This window comes from Lissotriton helveticus, chromosome 12 (genome assembly GCF_964261635.1).
Source record: "Lissotriton helveticus chromosome 12, aLisHel1.1, whole genome shotgun sequence".
NCBI lineage: Eukaryota > Metazoa > Chordata > Amphibia > Caudata > Salamandridae > Lissotriton > Lissotriton helveticus.
The window spans coordinates 646722290-646739981 of NC_136073.1; the positions used below are offsets into that span (position 1 = coordinate 646722290).

The 17692-nt window shown below is 45.0% G+C and overlaps 1 protein-coding gene across 1 annotated transcript in view; it reads left to right on the forward strand.

Annotated features, from left to right (window-relative positions):
- Positions 1-17692, forward strand: part of WDR59 (WD repeat domain 59) — an 885758-nt gene that overhangs the window by 456973 nt on the left and 411093 nt on the right. The window contains exon 16 of the mRNA XM_078670030.1: positions 9292-9448. Coding sequence (XP_078526156.1) covers positions 9292-9448 — 157 coding nt within the window. The remainder of the gene's footprint in view (positions 1-9291; positions 9449-17692) is intronic.

Sequence of the window (17692 nt, forward strand, 5' to 3'; positions counted from 1 at the left end):
GAAGCAGCGGCGACAGGGAAGGAATAGTGTTGAGATGGAAGTAGTGATAGGGTAAGAGAGGCAACTTGTAAAGAGAGGCGGTAGAGTAGGAGGAAGTAATGTTTAAGAGTTGTAGTGTTGTGGGACTGTTATTTGTACAGGAGTAGTGTTTGGGTAGGAGTAGTTAACAGGTAGGGTTGTAATAAGGTAGAAGCGTTGACCGGCTAAGAGTACTGTTTGTGCAGGAGTCTAGGCATGCGAGGAGTACTTTGTGGCAGCAGCGATTGCTGAGGAGCAGTGTATGGGCTGTAGTGGTAAGTGTGCACGATTGTTTATTATGCAAGTTGATAGTAGGCATTAGTGGTGATTGTGTATGAATGTTGTTGCTTTCAATGAGATGAAGGGGCAAGAGAAGTGACAAAGTATAAGTGATGATTATCTTTGAGCACAAGCTGTTATTTAGTTGGAAGATGAAAAGGAGTGCAGGGTTGAACATGGCTGTTGCTCAAAACATTAGTAATAATATCGCACTATTGTAAAGTTTGCATGTAAGCTTTTAAATGCATTCACTAATAATACTTCAATATTAATTTTGCAGAGCAGCTCACATATATTGCGAAGCTGTTATGTAGCCTATCCTCTGTCTATTGCTAAGCGGCAAAAAAAGTGTTTAAGTTGAATAAATTCTTTAAAATACATATGGCAAGAAGGAAGAACAGGGATAACTTTATAAGTACTGTATAAGTAAAGAAATTAAGCACACTCTGCGAAGCATATTTTTATTACATAAATCACGAAATCACGAATTTTAAAATTCACGCTTTGTCACTGAAGCCATGGCGCCAGGGGGGCGCCACTACCTTGAAAGTGCAGGCCATAAATCTTGCAGATAGCAAGAGCCAGCTGGACATGAGTAAGAACGAAACTGAAAGCTACAAAGCTAATAATAAGGCAACAGTTCACAGTCAATGGAGCGTGTTCAATAGACCACGTGTTCATGCGCGCAACCCGATCCCTTTCCAGCATGCTGCCTGCACGTGCCCATCTCCTGTCTCACTTTTAGGGCCCTTGAAGCAGACTCGACAACTATAGGTCTCGGAGGCGACAGCGCTTTCGAGCTGTATCGCCAGGTGCGAGACCTAACAACAAAGAGAATGATTCCTTGAACATGAAGCAAAACAAGTCCCACGATGCACAGAGGACGCAGATTGAATATCGAAGGATAAAAGGACTTGTAAGGAAATAAGGACTCACCACAAAAACTGCCAGCAAAGTCCTGTGTCCAAGGTGTGTCCAAACCATTGACAACACGAACAAACCACCAACTGTGGAAAAGCTCACCTTAGTTGAAAGGAGTAAGAGGAAAAACTATACAGAACGAGGAGCGGTCAATATTCTCAGGCTGATACTGACTTTGAACAAGCGACTAATATAATGAACATAACTGGTTGGCAGAAAGCAGGAAGTAGACCACACTGCAGTCCATAACCTGACAGGAACTACCAAATCAAAGATGGCGACACGCTTCCTCCGTCTCGCCGGATGGCTCATGGCACGTTGGTGATCCGAAAGTGCATGGTGGAAACTCGAAGCTTGGTAGAAGGTCATGCGTCTCAGTGATCCATGGGGAGGAACAGGTAGGACTGTACGTGCTAGAAATACTATTGAAATTGCTCCACGCGCTTAGTATGCGCGTGCTAGTCAGCTCGTGCTTTGTTTGAAAATAGAGGTTAAACTGCCCATAAAGTGTACAAGTCTTAAGAGTATGAAGGAAAAATAATGACTAAAAGTAGCTCACCTTGTAAATAAGTAGCTGCTAAGTTTAAGTTCTCCAAAGGTCTCTGGACTAATTAAATAAACACTCCAGCTTTACGGTGAAAACACCAATGTTGTAGCATGTCTACTGCTTGTTGTGCACTGGCATCTCCCTTTCACCACAAACATGGAGATGACAGTGACACTTGAAAGTCCAACAATGCAGCTGACAATCTTTGCAAGCACCTGTGGTCCACAAGTAGAAATGCACTACACTTCTACAGAAAATGCAGAGGTCGAAGTGTGGCGGCAGAACACAGTATCACAGTTTAAACTCGTTGTTTGCTTGATCCATTGTGCTCTGCACGCGTGGGTTCGTATCCCATCCTCGTCGCCATAAAAATTTAGTAATTGACTCCAGACTAGTTGAGGTATTTCAAGAAGATTTATTGTAAGTTGTTAAGTATCCTGGAATAAGCCCCACCAGGAGGAGCCAACAGGCAGCTCAGCCCCATCATAACTGTCTTATCTTCAACCAGCACCCAACATTCCTTGATGCATCACAGTGCAGAGGCATTCCACTAGAAGGCATGAAGTAGGTAAAGGCATACATTGGAATATGCAATAAGTGGAATACAACACAGTGCTCAGGAATAATTAATCAGAAACTCTCTGCATAAAGCGCCTCATTGATATTCTGAGGGTCGTTCTCTATCCATCCTCCCACAGTTTAGTATTTGAGCTCCTCCCTGCAGCTCCAGGAATGCAGAAAATAAACATCCACAGTCTGGAAAAGATGTTATTTTCACCTCAATCTGGTGCATTGTTAAACCGGGTGCAAAGTACCAGGAATTATACTCTTACAACAACAACAACAACATTAGTCTTGCTAACAAACATACATCTCACGCTCTTGTTTTCCTTTTCTCTCACACACTGTCTCTCAAACACTCTCCCCCACGCTCTCTCTCACACACACTCTCACACACTCTCTGTCTCTATCACACACACACACACACTCTTTCTCTCACACCACACACACTCTTCCCCCCTATGTGGGATAGCAATACTGGGTGTAATATTTAAAGGGATCCTTACACAAGCGGGACCACTAGGCATCCGCTCACATTCGCATAGATAAAGGTATATTCAGTTCTATAGTGCTCAAATACCCCTATCCTGCCTCTACCACTTTGTGAAGCAACTTATAGGACATGAAAAGTAGCCCCATGCCAGGCTAAAGGGTGTTCTTGGTGTGTCCTTCCAGGTCACTAATCAGGTTATCGACCTCATAATCATCATGGACAGGCCTAGACCTCGGTGTGCACACTAGAATACCTGCTTAGCTGAGCTAAAGAAAACATCAGCATACCAGTTTCACATGCAGCCTGGACAGGGCTGGGGTATAAACCTGTTTATCATGTGGGGGACATTCCTTTCCCTCCAGTCCTATGTTTTTATTTTTGCAGCGCGTTCATCATTCCTTTAGTGGATTACACTGCTGATTATCGTTAAGGATGGTGCAGGGTACTAGCTCCCTAAATTTTCTCCTCCATCTCCTGTGATACAAGTCGCAGCCCATTTCATCTTCTCATTGTATGGCAGGAAACTATCATGCTGTCAACATCAGTGCTCACCTGTTAAATGATGGTATTTTTCGGAAAGGGGTACCAGATCTGGTACTGGGCCATAGAAAGTGGTACGGACACTACTTTTTAGGCATTTAATTGTATAATTTCATCTTGCCAGTCCAACAGCTCCTAAGTGATTTTAATACTTGTGCTTCACTTGACAACAAATATCCTTATCTTAATACGGAAAATTATAAACAAATGTTTTGTTTTCATCATAAATAAATGTTTTGTTTTTATCACTGTGGATACCATTACATTCATTAGTCAGCTAACCAATGTGAATTGTATAATTTCACTCAATGGAACACTCTAAGACTCATTGGGCTGATGGCTTTAGGGTCTTCTGGAAAATATGTGTATACTTTGATATTGAAGGAAGGTCTGATTCATCTATTTATTATTGTTTGCAGGTTCTTGAATTGTTGCCAATAGGTGTGGTCACTTGACATAAATGGATTTATTCTTCTGAATTTCTTGAGGTTTTTTTAGAGTGCAAATATCGGCATCCTACTGTTCTAGTAGTACTTATTAGTTCTGATCCTATATATTTATCTGCTACAGTTACAACATTTTTCGTTGGAAAGTTATGCCGAACAGGGTTGTCAAAGTTTGACTTCAAATCATCGAAAAATCAGATTCAGAAGATACGTGACAATATAAATCAAATTGATTTTCTTTGAAACTCAGCTCCTGCTATAGAGAAACAGTATCCATTTTCTGTATTGCTTAATACTTTATTCAATCAGCCTACAGCATAGTCTGAAAAACAAACTGCTGCCTGTATTACAGAAATAGAGATCTATTGTAGAACAGAACACTTTTTCTGCCATGTAGGGATGTGCAATATAAACACTTTTACAATGCTTATTTTCAATGCATGTATGATGGAACCACGCAACCCATTACCACACATGTCTTTACAATGTGGCCATTACAACGACCACAGCTCTACCACACATATGCCTTTACCAGGCATATGCCTTTACCAGGCATATGCCTTTACCACAGAATTTGTGTTGTTGCGGCTTGTATGGTAAAGGCTTATGCGTGATAAACACTTATCAGGTAAGTGTAACCTCAACATATATATACACACATACACACGTGCATGCACCCTTGCCACCCCAACACCCATACCAATCCTTAACCCTAACAATACCCTTGCCACCCCAAAACCCATCCCTACCCTAAAAACCCAAAATTCCATACCCACCCTGAATCCTAAAAACTTCCCTTGCCACCCATACCCACCCTAAACCCCAAAAACTACTTTCCATCCAAAACTCTATACAAACCCTGAAACTCATATATACTTACCTCTCATACTTCAACCACGAATATGCCTTTTACTATTTATGCTTTTACAATGAAAATCGTTGTAATGGCATGCGTGGTAAAGGAATGATTGTTGTAAAATTCTGAGTGGTAAAGACTTGCATTGTAGTGTTGCGTGCGTGGTAAAGGGATGTGGGATTCCAGCTTTGTGGTTGAGGCTGTTTACCAATTTAAATATGTAAATAACAAATTCAAGCACATGATTGAGTTGATGGACTCTGCAGACAGCTAAATCACATAGGGTGCCCTTACTCCTCCTTAACGAAACTGCACTTTTTGCATCTTACAATCTCACTAGTGCTTCATGAAAAAAGACGCAGATTGTACAACCAATAACAGTGACCCCTTTTACACCAGCTGACGGTGGTTGATACATGGAACTTTTTCTCCCTGTCACCACTTCGCACATCTCTTCTTGTAATAATCCTTTAGGACATTTATTCTGTCATCTGATCACAGCACACAGCTTTTGTGACTTTATGAAGCCAGGCCTTGCTTGCCAGTTTGTGTGCTCCACATGCATCTGTTATCCAAATATACCATGCTGTACTCGAAAATGGTAGGTGTGTTTTCAGGATTAATTTCTCACGTTGAGACAAAATTAGGTTTATCAATTTACTGTGCAAAAGACTGTAAACTGTTATGGTGTGACATTGTATCCTTCTCTAATACTGGTTTCTGATGTTCCTGTTTGACTCGCAGTTAATTATTCCCAATGCGCCTTGATATAATAAGTAAGTTCCTCAGGTCCTGTCTTTTCAGCCCCTGTTGCTCTTGGTGTGGCTCCAACACCAATGACTTGCTCATCTGCATCTTATTTGAAGCCTTATCAACGTGTGGTCAACTACACTCTTCACATCTTTGCCAACTTTCACAACAACCGCACTTCATGCAGTCTCATCGACTCCATTGATGAACGCCATGGTTTAATTTTCAACATCACTTTTGATAATCAAGTCTACTTTTGATACTTTGGATTAGGAGTTATCAGGCATGTCTGTTACACAGAACTCAGCTTAAAAAGAAAAGGGTGTAACTGCTGTTGCTCTTTCCCATATAGCTACTCTTTGCCTCCATCTTTCGTATCCTTTCCGCATAGGTGAATTAGATATTAGGCCATTGCCTCGTCTGATCATTCATCATATGCTTTCATATGTGTCGACGTATAATCAGCTTTAGTGTAATTACATATATGCACCTATATACTGGAATGCTTACCACCATTCCAATGGTGTCCAGTGTTTGACCGCAAATGCTATACGTAGCTCCCCATATTGTCAATTTGTTTATTTCCTTATCAAAGCCTCCGGCCCTATAAGTCATTATTTGTTTGCAACCATTGATTAGCTCATATGCACTTTTGATTATTATTTGTATCGAATGTTTTGTATATTTATATATATATTTGCATATTTTAATGTTTGATGCTTAGAGAAAGACACTGCTGGTCCGACATGCATATAAGTGAATTTTCTTGCTTTTCTTCCCACCTTCCATCATCAATCACAGGGTACAATGTTACCTGAATAAACGGTATGAGTGATATAAAATGATAGTTTACAGCCTTTCAATGCGAGAGAGAGCAGCTTCAGATTACTGGCCCAATGGAGCATTTCTCTATGTAACTGTCCCAGTGCGATCATTTTATAACAAACCTGCCCATAGACACTATTCAATGTTGTCTTGGAGCCAAGCAGGTGACTGGAAAATAATTAAGTTGATGTATGCAATGACATCTAAATAAACATCCCATATGAAGAAGCCGACTTTTGATGCTAATGTGTTTTATTTGCTAGGGTTACATGTAGGAATCACTCACAATTTACCTTGTCCACTGCTTCCATATTTTTTACTTTCTATTCATTTGTGTTTGCTACAGTTACTCTGACATCTGCGATAATATGCCATTTATTCTGCTCTAAAATTGTCTGAGTGAGGCCTTCAAAATATCAGTGTAGGTTTCCTGTATGCACATACTTGGTGTAAAAAGATACCAGTAACTCGCAGCAATAAATCAAAATGCCTGCCATTCTCTGTGAGATATTTGACTAGCTCAAATTCTCTCCAGGTACGCTGGGCCATAACTTGTTCATCCTATCTCAGTACCACTGTTCAAGCTGGTAGGTTGGCATACCAGTGGCTATAGGGCCAAATTGGATTTACTGTTCTTCTGTTATCAGGAAAAGATCTTGATAACGGAACACATCTTGGGATGAGCCGATTCTAATTAAATAATGTAAACAGCCATCTCAGGTTCTGGTGCTCGAGCAAAGGCAAACATTTTTTTAGAAATAAGGATTCAGTAATAACATTTTGAAAAACCCTTGATTTATGTATCTCATTTGTGAATGAGTTAAAGACTTGAATGTGTTATAATTGCATGTACTTTGAAGATATACAATAGCTCCTTATGTATTGCAATAAAAATAACTCCCTAGTAGACAGAATGATATATCAAGAAGCCAATTATCTGAGTGGAACGAGTACTACTCTGTGGGTAGAGCCAAAGCCCACTTTTTAGACCTACAAAGTACCTGGTGCCTTGCCACCTTCTTTCGCCCCGCACTGAGCTCATGGCCTTCTGCCAGATCCCTTTAGGTTAAAAAGTACTTGCTATCCTTTCATCCTCCTCCAGAGCCGTTCCTAGAACCCTGTCCATATAAACATAAATGTGCCGTGCCAACTCTTGTCATAGAACGTTTCTCCCTACCAACGTGGACATAGTATAACTGGCCCCCTATCACAGTTCTGCAAACCCCAGTGTTTATTTTCTATCCCACCAGAATATGCTAATTCATGCCAACTTTGGAAAATGGAAAAATATTGTACACCTAGCATCACAGCCATTGTCCAATGTCTTTGATTGTACTCTTGTAGTGTAGTTCCTATCATCCCAATAGGCTCTGCGCATTGGAATAATACCTACAGCAGTAAAGGCCTAGACCAGACGTTAACTAGGTCTACTACTGTCGATACTAGACTTAAAGTTTTGGGTTTGCCAGCTTAGCTCAGAGTTCACTAGAAACTTTCTCGAATGTTCAAGGAGGACTTAACTTCCCTGATTAGACAAGAAGGGATTTAGTTTCTGACAACCATAGAACATGACAACTTTGCTCTCCCCTAATCAAGAGTATATCTCGAGAGTCGTGTGAACAAAAGGCAATTTATTTTACTCAGTCAATACGTGCATTCTTAGTCTCATCAGAATGTAGAGAAAAGGAAGAGACGGGCGTGTTCAATAAAAGCGTGGTATTTATTGATCAGTCTCTTTTCTCATACAAGAGAAATGGGTCGATATTATTGCAATACTTATAGTTAAGTAAAGTGCATACATTAAAAGCAGAAGTATAAAATAATACTGTAAAAACATTGATATGGTTTCTAAGCCATATGAAGGTTTAAATGAATAAAATATATTACATACACATATACATTTGACTAAACGTACTCAACTGGTGTTTCTAAATACGCCTACCCCGTGTACCTGACCTAAGCCTAATACGTGGGCGGGAATAGAAAGTTACAGTTTAAGTTAAGTTTGTTTTTGCCAAGTGAATAACTAAAGAATTCTCTGTGAGGGGTTATTCAGTTCTGTACCTGGAAGTTAGGATGAATGAGGGATGGTATCTCTCTCTCTGGTCTCGATATTCCAGGCTACCTGCGAGGGCTGCCCAGAAACGCCGGGGCTGGAATTCTCGGCAGGAGAATGCAGCGCGTCTCTCAGCGCGTCAGGAAGGCGGGGCTGCGCCAGCGGGGTCTGCTCTGCTCTTCGCTTCGGCAAGTATGGCTGCTCCGTCTCGTCACCACGCGTGTGTTTGCATAGGGCAAGATCGGTAATATTTATACCTTTAAGGTGCCGAGATTGACGTAAGGATGGACATAGATACGTCAATAAGGATGTCATACGACTTGCTCGTTAGCACATTCTTTTGCTGAAGTTCTCGGTGAAATCAAAACAATGGCCGCAGGGTTTTGCCCAGGTTGTCATAGGTTTGATTTGTTATGAGAACTCCGTATGCCTTATCAGGGGCTGGAGGAATATCGCTTGTCTAATTAGATCGCAAGCGTTATGACCTAATCAGATAACACGTTCCTGTGCCGTAGTGTGACTGCGTCAGATAACGGTATCTGCATCATGGGGATTTTCTGCCTCATGGGCTGATTACTAGTTAACTTGTTAGTTTACTAACCAGAATAGGGTCAGGAATAGGGGGATCGATTCAGAACCTATAGGAATACATCACACTCTGCAGTGAAGTTACAGCAGTATGCAGCAGCTCTTCATTGTCTGCCCAGTCTTCTATTTGAATATAGAATGCCCTTGCACAACAACCGTTCTTTAATCCACTTGAAATTTCAGCGACATACGTTTCAAGCAATTGCAAATGTTGGGTCTAATTTAATTATAAAGCGAGCAGCTAGGGCACACGAAGGCCTAGCGATGTTCTTTGCTTTGAGAGGTTCCAGTCCATAACTGCAATTACTTCTTTATATCTAGCCTTCTGCCACTCTTAGTTTCACTTAATTTTTCTGCCATTGTGAAAAAACAAGCTGGCGAAAAGGTCCTAATGTAGCCTTTGTGTTTCAGAATCAAGAAGACAATCCATCCAGTAACCCATATGCCCTGCAGAACAGTGTGACTCCTCCACTTCCTACTTTTGCCCGGGTCACCAACGCCTATGGGTCTTACCAGGATGCCAATATACCCTTCCCCCGAACATCTGGGGCTCGCTTCTGTGGTGCAGGTAAGGTTGGTCAAGTGCATTTACTTAGTAATATAATCCTGGACACCGGTTCTCAGTTTTGGTGTCGTAGAATATAGTATCAGTCATTATAACTACGTGTGTGTTAAAATGTTTGTCATCCTGAAGAACAGAAGAGCTATGATGGCTGTCGGGTCTTAAAGTATAACATGTTGTTAGAAATGGTGGTCTCTAGTTGGCAGAGGTAGGTACCTTAGTCCAAATAGAGACCCTTGCTTCTAGTCAAGGTAAAGGGGACACACTTCTAAAATAACCCCTGCTCACCCCCTTGGTAACTTGGCACGAGCAGACAGGCTTATCTCAAAGACAGTGTGTAAACCATTTGTGAACACATACAGTAATACATTGACTACAAATTGACACCACGCCAGTTTAGAAAAATAAGTAATCTTTATCTAAACCAAGCAAGACCAAAAGCCAAAAATCCACACTACAGTAATAAAAAAATTACTTTCAAATGGTAGAAATAGTTCAGTTCAAAGCAAATTGCAGATGCAACATTTTTCACACAAAGTACCTTGGATGCGCCGCACACACAAACAAAAAGGGCCACAGGGAAGGTGATGCGTCGGTTTCTTACACTCTGCCTCTGTTCCTTGCTCCGGGGGAGGTGATGCGTCGGTTCCTTACTCATGCGCAGAGGAGGTGAAGCGGATGGTTCCTTACCGGAATTTCTTACCTGAGTGGGACGGTGATGCTTATGTTGCTTACTGCGTCATTCAACAATACGATGATCCGAGGCCATGCATGGGTTCTTGCAGCCGCACAGTGGAATCATTGCAGTGATCTCGGACTTCGGAGATCAGTGCACTCGATGCAGCGATTTCTCGAGCCGCAGGCAGGCGCTGCAACGATTTCTGCGGCGATGCGTCGGAAACAGGTGCGGATGCATCACGCTTCTTGTTATTGCGTTGCTTTTCCAGCTCCTAACAGCCAGAAGAACCTCCAGAGGCCCAAAACAGCTACAGGCATCTTTTGGCAGGTCAGAACTCTCAACAAGGAAGTTCAGGGGAGCTGGGGGTGAAGTCTTTGTGTCCCTGAGACTTCAGAACAGGAGGCAAGCTCTTCTTCAAGCCCTTGGAGATCTTCCTCAAGCAGGGGACACAGCAAAGTCCTTTTTCCCTTTCCTTGGCAGAAAGTAGCCACTGCAGGCCAACCCCAGACAGCAAACAGAACAGGGGCAGTATTCCTCCTCAGTTTCTCCAGCTCTTTTCCTTGGCAAAGATTCCTCTTGATTTCCCAGAAGTAATAAAAAAGTCTGGGGTCTGGACCCCTCTGTTTATACAGTAGATCTTTTTGTTCTCACCTGGCCCAGGGCTCTGAGCCCAGTCCAAACCTGTTCTGGGGGGCACTTTGCAAGTGCAGAACAACCTCCATTGTCAGTGTGAGCCCTGGCTCCAGACACACCAAAGGGGGGGCGGAGCCATCATTGTGGAAGGCAGGCACAGCCCTATTCAGGTGCAGGTGCTACTCCTCCCACCTCTCCAAATTCAGACCAGGCCTATTCAGCCTAGCGCTGACTCATCCAGACAATCTCGAGCCACTGCACATCTTCAGCCACTGTCACTCCAAAGCCAGACAGTCAATATACATCCTAGCAGAGGCACACTGTGAGAAAGTGGCTCTATATACACTGGACTAGACTGAAGTACAGTGTGTATAAAGTCCACCAACCCCAGAGGTACAACAGAGGTAAAAGTCAGAACTGACCTTACTCTCCAAAGTGGTAGCTTGGTCGAGCAGTAAGGCAGTACCAGAGGACAGTGTAAAGCATTTGTTGTACACACTCAGCCAGCAAAAGGTTTCACACACTCAAGGACTGAACTCCAGGCCAATTGTTTTTATATCCACAGATATAGTTGTTTTATTTTTAGAACCAACCGTTATAAAAATATACTTTTCTCGTTATGAGCACTCTCATGTAATTACTTTGCAAAGGAGCAATAAAGTTTGTGCACACAATGAATACAGTATTGACTGTAAGCAACGCAATCCTAAAACACACTATAGCATTGAGCTCAATGAGTTTTCCACATGTAAGTACAGTTGATTACTATACAGATTACTTTAGTAGTCCCAAGACCAGATCCTAGATTCAGTCCTGGGGTCTAAGTAACACCAGATTAGCAAAAACGTGTTAGTTACTGTAGTGAATTTTCATGAATATAAAGCTGTTTTAAAAGTTCACACTTAGAAACTTTTCAATGTAAATCTGACAATGTTATTCAATGGGAGAAAATTCAGGTTGCAGGTAAAGTACGATCGCGTTACTTATGTAACCCAGCACTGGTCTCCTGGGGCCAGCACTGGGGTCTTAACTTAAACCAGGTAGGTAATTGCGTTTCAGTATTTCGTAAGATTTTTAAAGAATATTTCAAGTTTTCAAAAGTAGACAGAAGAAATTTCATAGAAAACCAGACAATGGGTTCCTATGGAGAAAATACAGATTACTAGTAAACCCGGTACGGATTACTTTTACGGTTCAGTATGGGGCTGAAAGGTACAGTACTGACTTCTCCCCTGATCACAGGTGAGTATTTTGGAATTCGGAATTCAGCTGTTTTTATATGAACATTTTCAGTTTTCAAAACTTCACACTTAGAAGAAATTTCATAGAAACACAGTCAATGGTTTCCTATGGCAGAAATTTAGATTACCAGCAGACACGGTTATGATTACTTTCGTGGTTCAGTACTGGGCTACAAGGTACAATACTGGCTTCTCTCCTGATTACAGGTGAGTACTTCGGATTTCGATATTTGGCTGATTTTAGGTGAATATTTTAACATTTCAAAACTTCTCACTTAGAAGAAATTTCACAGAAAAGCAGACAATGGTTTCCTATGGCAGAAACTTAGATTACTAGCAAACACAGTTGTGATTACGTTTGCAGTCCAATACTGGGCTACAAGGTACAGTACTGGCTTCTCTCCTGATCACAGGTGAGTAATTCGAAATTCGTTATTCGGTTGATTTTAGATGAATATTTTAAAGTTCCAAAACTTCACACTTCGAAGATTTTTCGAGTCAAACCAGTCAATGTTATCCTATGGCTGAAAGTGAGTCATCGGTTTTCAGGTGAGTACTCGACTGGTGAAGTTAAGGTTCTGGGCATAGACTCAGGGGTCCCCCAGGGTCAGATAGGTACAGTTAGTACACCCTCAGCGGCACAGGGGCGGCCGGGTGCAGAGGTAGTTAGGCCCAATGTTATCCAATAGGAGGCAGGGGGCCTTCGGTTGGTGGCTGCTGGCTAGCAGGCCACGCGGCTGTGTGAGCTGGGCTCCTGGTCACTTGCTCAGGGCAAATGGGGAAGTAGAATAGTGTAAAGGTTGCACTGCCAGAGGCACTCGGAAGACTGGGTGCAGGGTGCTTTTGAGCCGTTGGGCGTTCAATGTTATCCAATGAGGATCTTGAAAAGGGAACAAAGGCTGCAGGCTCGGGGTCGGTGGATCTTCAGGAGCGACCAACACTTCGAGGGGTAAGTTGGGATCTTGGAGGATAGGTAGGCCCCCAGGAGTTGGGCACAGGGGGCTGTGGGGCGCCGGCTGCAGGGGTGTCTTTTGAGGTCGGGAAATCTTACCCCATGCTGGTCGTGGTAGGAGGGGTCCTTTGTCCCGAGGCTGCAGGCATCATCGGGGTCGCCGAGAAGGGTCCTTGGGCACTGGATTCCGAGTCAGAATCACCAGGGGGGATGTCCTCAGGGTCTTGGTTCACTCCAGCACAGGCCAGGCTTGGCGGGTGCAGAGTGTGCAGGGTTCGCGGTTCCGGGCTGATGCCAGGGCTTGTTACTTGCTTTGAGCAGTACCACTGCTCATGGGAGACCCAGGTAGTCAGAGTCACAAGGCAGTCAGGTCCTCCGGGGTTTTTGAGGTTGCTGACCACTGGAGGCGCCGGGGTTTAGCAGGAGCAGGTTCGAGGGTCAACAGGCCGGTAGGGCTGGGGCCATATCAATTGGTGTCTTCCTCTTCTTAGCAGCTGCACGGCAGGTCTTCATGTTTCTTGTTCTTCTTTCTTGTTTCGGTATCTGGATCTGAGGAAGGAAGGTTCAGGGAGCCCCTAAATACTAAATTTAGCGTTGCAGTTAGGGCAAGGGCAGGGACCAATGGGTCCCTGACCTGGGATGAGTACACCTCCTAGCCTGCTCCTCTCCTGTGGGAAGGGGCAGGAGCCTAGCTGGGATTGGGCAGGGCTCCCCATCTACAAGATGGCCGGAGCCGTGCTTCACCTCTCCTCCTCCACCTGAGGGGTGGAGTTGGAAAAGGTTGGCACCCCCCCCTTCCTGACGTAGTTTTTCCCGCCAGTTTTCCCACCAGAGTGGGGGTAGAACGGGTGGGGGCCAGTTGCTGGGCACAGCAAATGGTCTGGAGAAGCTCTCAGAGGCGGCATGCCTTTGAAGCTTCCCCCTGTCCATCCTGGGGAAGGAGACATAGCACCATGCCCAGGATGTGCCTTGTTGCAGGCCCAGGAGAGCGGGGGGCTCTCCACCCAGGGGTCCAGCAACATGTCTGCTGTGTGGCAGCCTCTGCAGCCACTCAGCCCAGACGTGGATTGTAGGTTGGGTTTCTGGGGGCATCTCTAAGATGCCCTCTGTAGTGCATTTTACATTAAATCCCACACTGGCATCAGTGTGGGTTTAATGTGCTGAGAAGTCTGATATCAAACTTGTCAGTGTTCAGTGTAGCCATTATGTTGCTGTGGAGTTCGTAATGACAACCTCTCAGCACCATATACTCTTAGTGGCTCACTGTACTTACAATGCCCAGGAATGGCCCTGGGTACTGTAGGGGCACAAGGCTCATGCACCCGTGCCCACACCACTGGCATAGGGCACCCAGCTAGAGGGGTGGCTGATGTATGCCAGGGCAGTGGGGTTGTGGGCATGGCTCACAGGGATGTGTGCCATGTCGACTCTTAGTTTAGTTCTGCACCTAGACACTCAGCCTGCAAAGGCAGTGTGTGGGTGTCAAGGTACAAGGCCCCTAAGGGTGGCACAATACGTGCTGCAGCCCTTAGGGGTCTTCTCTGGTCACAATGCCCTGGGTACCTAGGGTACCATATACTAGGGGCTGATATGTGGCCAGAGATGCCAATTGGGTTTAGGCTTTAATATAGTTTTTAGGGAAGAAACACAGGCCCTGGGTTGGCAGGGACCCAGGGCACACCTAGGAAAAGTGCATCAGGTATCAGGCAAAAAGTGGGGGTGGTACTGCAACAGGAACTCACTTTCTCACACAAGCCCCCTCCCCCCCCTCCCAGCCCAAAGGCTAGGAGACTCAGCCAATGCTGGGAGAGTCTCTCTAGTCTTTCATGCGACGAAGAGTTGGGGAAGTGGTTTGCAAGTTGCAGGGCCTACTCTGCCTTACATCTTTCTTGTCCAGGTCAGTCCCTTTGGGGAGTTGGCCTACTTTATCATTTTCAGGACCTAATTCCCAAAGCTCCTTTCCCTGCTCTTTAGTGTCTTCATCCCATCTTTTTATTTTTGGCCCAGAGGTGCCTACCTCTGTAAAGTCTAAGTTAGCCAGGGCAAGGCCCAGCTTACTCACAGAGGCTACCCACAGTTTGAGCAACCCCACCATGACCAATAGGGTCAGGGGACCTAGCTTACTATTTGGCAGGGGGTTAGGCCACCATGCCATGGATTGGGCTGCCATAAAGGCCAACACCGAGCAGAGGCTGTTGACCGCTGTCAGTGCCCAGAACCACACCTTTAGCTCCTGACTGGCAAGTGAAGGGGCTATTTTACACGTCTCTTTGGGTCCTGCCTGTCTGCCTGTTGTTTTGGGGTGGGGGGTCACCACACTGGGTAGTGAGCACCCTTCCTCCACCCATTGTTCTTCCAGCTGAGGAGCCACCAACTCAGTCTGGGCAGTTGCCTGACTAGTCAGGGCTTTGTGTTGGCTAGGGGGGGGGGCCTTACTAAGGCCAGGTTCAGAGTTTTCCCTCACTGGGATGGAATCCCCCTGGTCCTCTGTAACTGTGGCTAACAGTTGCCCACCTTTCGAATCCTGTTCCTTTTTTCTCTTTTGGAGCTCAGCTGCACTGACTGCAGGTGGCACCCCCCTAGGTTTCTTGGTTGAGGCCTGGCATTGAGCTAGTGCCTCTCTTTGGCTCAGATCCACCTCTAAGTGGTCCTTCCCCAGGAGACAATCAAGGGGGAGGTCTCTACTGACTACCACCTTTCTCAATCTAAGGGACCCAGCTACGACTAGGGGCACTACAGCCACAGGCCTAACAGTGACTCCCCCTGGGACAGCCCTTACTCTTCTTGTTTCTCCTGGGACATACTGGTGAGGTAGTGCCAACCTGTCATGTACCACAGTGTGACTGGCACAAGTATCTCTTAAGGCAGTGACTGGGACTCCATTCACCAGTAAGTGGTGGAAGTGTCTACTCCTCTCTGGGATCTCCAGCTCACCCTCTTGCCCCATTTCCCAGTTGAAGGCTAGGAGTACTTACTCTCCTGAGGACCTATCCTCCCATGCTACACTTGAAACCCCTGGGACTGCACTAGTCACTCCTGGAGTTGTACTAGGGACCTTGTTCTTAGGACAGCTAGGGTCCTTGGTATGGTGTCCTGTCTTCTACCAGTGGTGACACCATACTCTGTTGGGATCCCAATTCTTACCTCGGTACCCTGGTTTGGCTTGTGAGGTGTCTTTGGGCCCACCCTCCTGGATAGGTTTTTGGGGGACTACCTGGGACTCCTTACTTTTCTCCTTAAGGGGTTCACTATCTCTCTTCTGGGGAGCCTTTGTGACCCCTTCCTTTTGGTCACCCCAGTGGACGTCCTAGTTACCCTTGTTTTGACCCAATGGTCTGCCTTCTTTCCCAATTCTTGGGGAAAAAGTGGACCCAGGTCTACTATATACTGATGCAACTTTTCATCAATGCAGTTACTTAAGATGTGTTCCTTCATAAAGAGGTTGTAAATTCCATTAAAGTCATGCACATTGTTTCCAGTTAACCAGTCATCCAGTGTCTTTACTGAGTAGTCTACAAAGTCAATCCAGGATTGGTTCTGGGTTTTGTGAGCCTCCCTGAATCTAATTCTGTACTCCTCAGTGGTGAGTCCAAATCCCTCAATCAGAGTGCTCTTCATGAGATCATAGGACCCTGATTCTGGCCCAGAGAGGGTCAGAAGCCTGTCTCTGCAGTTACCAGAGAACAGTTCCCACAGAAGTGCCCCCCAGAGAGGTTTTGTTACTCTTCTTATTTCACAAGCCCTCTCAAAGGCTGTGAACCACTTGGTGATGTCATAATCTTCCTCAAATTTAGGGACAATCCCTTTGGGAATTTTAGGGTCAGAAAGTTCTACCCTTTAGGCATTTTTAGGTCGAGCGACCTATCTCAATGCGCATGCGCATTGAGCGGGAGCGAGATATATAGGGGCTTATCGAGAGTTTACCTAACTGGCGATTCCACTGGCGATTTGATGCTGTGCCCGTGCGCTTTTAGGTCAATGCGCAAGCGCATTGACCTAAAATATGCGTGCACATCATCAAATCGCCAGTCAATCACCAGCAGCACTCCTCCCACACCTTTGAAGTGAAGCTTAGCTTCACTTCAAAGGCCCCTGCTGCTTCACACCCTCATGCCGCTCTCCCCGCTCCGCCCCCTCCCCTGCCCGCCGTGTCGCATTTCTCCTCCCCCCCCCAAAGCAATGCCCTCCGCCGGCCGTACTTTCACTTTGACGGCCGCAGGCCGTCTCTCGTGTTTCTCCTTGTTTCGCTCTGTCCCTCATACTTCTTTTGCTCCCTTCTAAATACTCCAACCATCTTCCCGTCACTTCAAACCCATCTTTCTCTTCCTCCATATCCCGCCACCCCAGTGCCCTTGTCTTTCACTTAGATAACTCGTTCTCCCCCCCTCCCAGTGTATTTTTTTTTCTTTCTTAAACTTGTTTAACATGGTAGCGACAAAACTACGCTGCATGGCTAGCCTCCTTTCAATGTGTCTCTCTGTACTGGGACTTCTCAAAGGACCATGCATACTATGTTTTACAGAAGTGTTGAAGCTACTCTTTCTTTTGATTAGATTGTGCACGCGCTTTTCAGGAGGTCTACTGTACATTTTTATTGCACAACATGTACACTTCTTACCTGGGCCGATTTAACTAACATCTTGTTTCTGTGTGAGGCTTCGCGTACAAGTACAGCAATCCTACACCTCTTCTACATGGTGCATTGTTCCAGGGGTGCTGAACTGGCGTGAAAAGTCTGTGGAGGT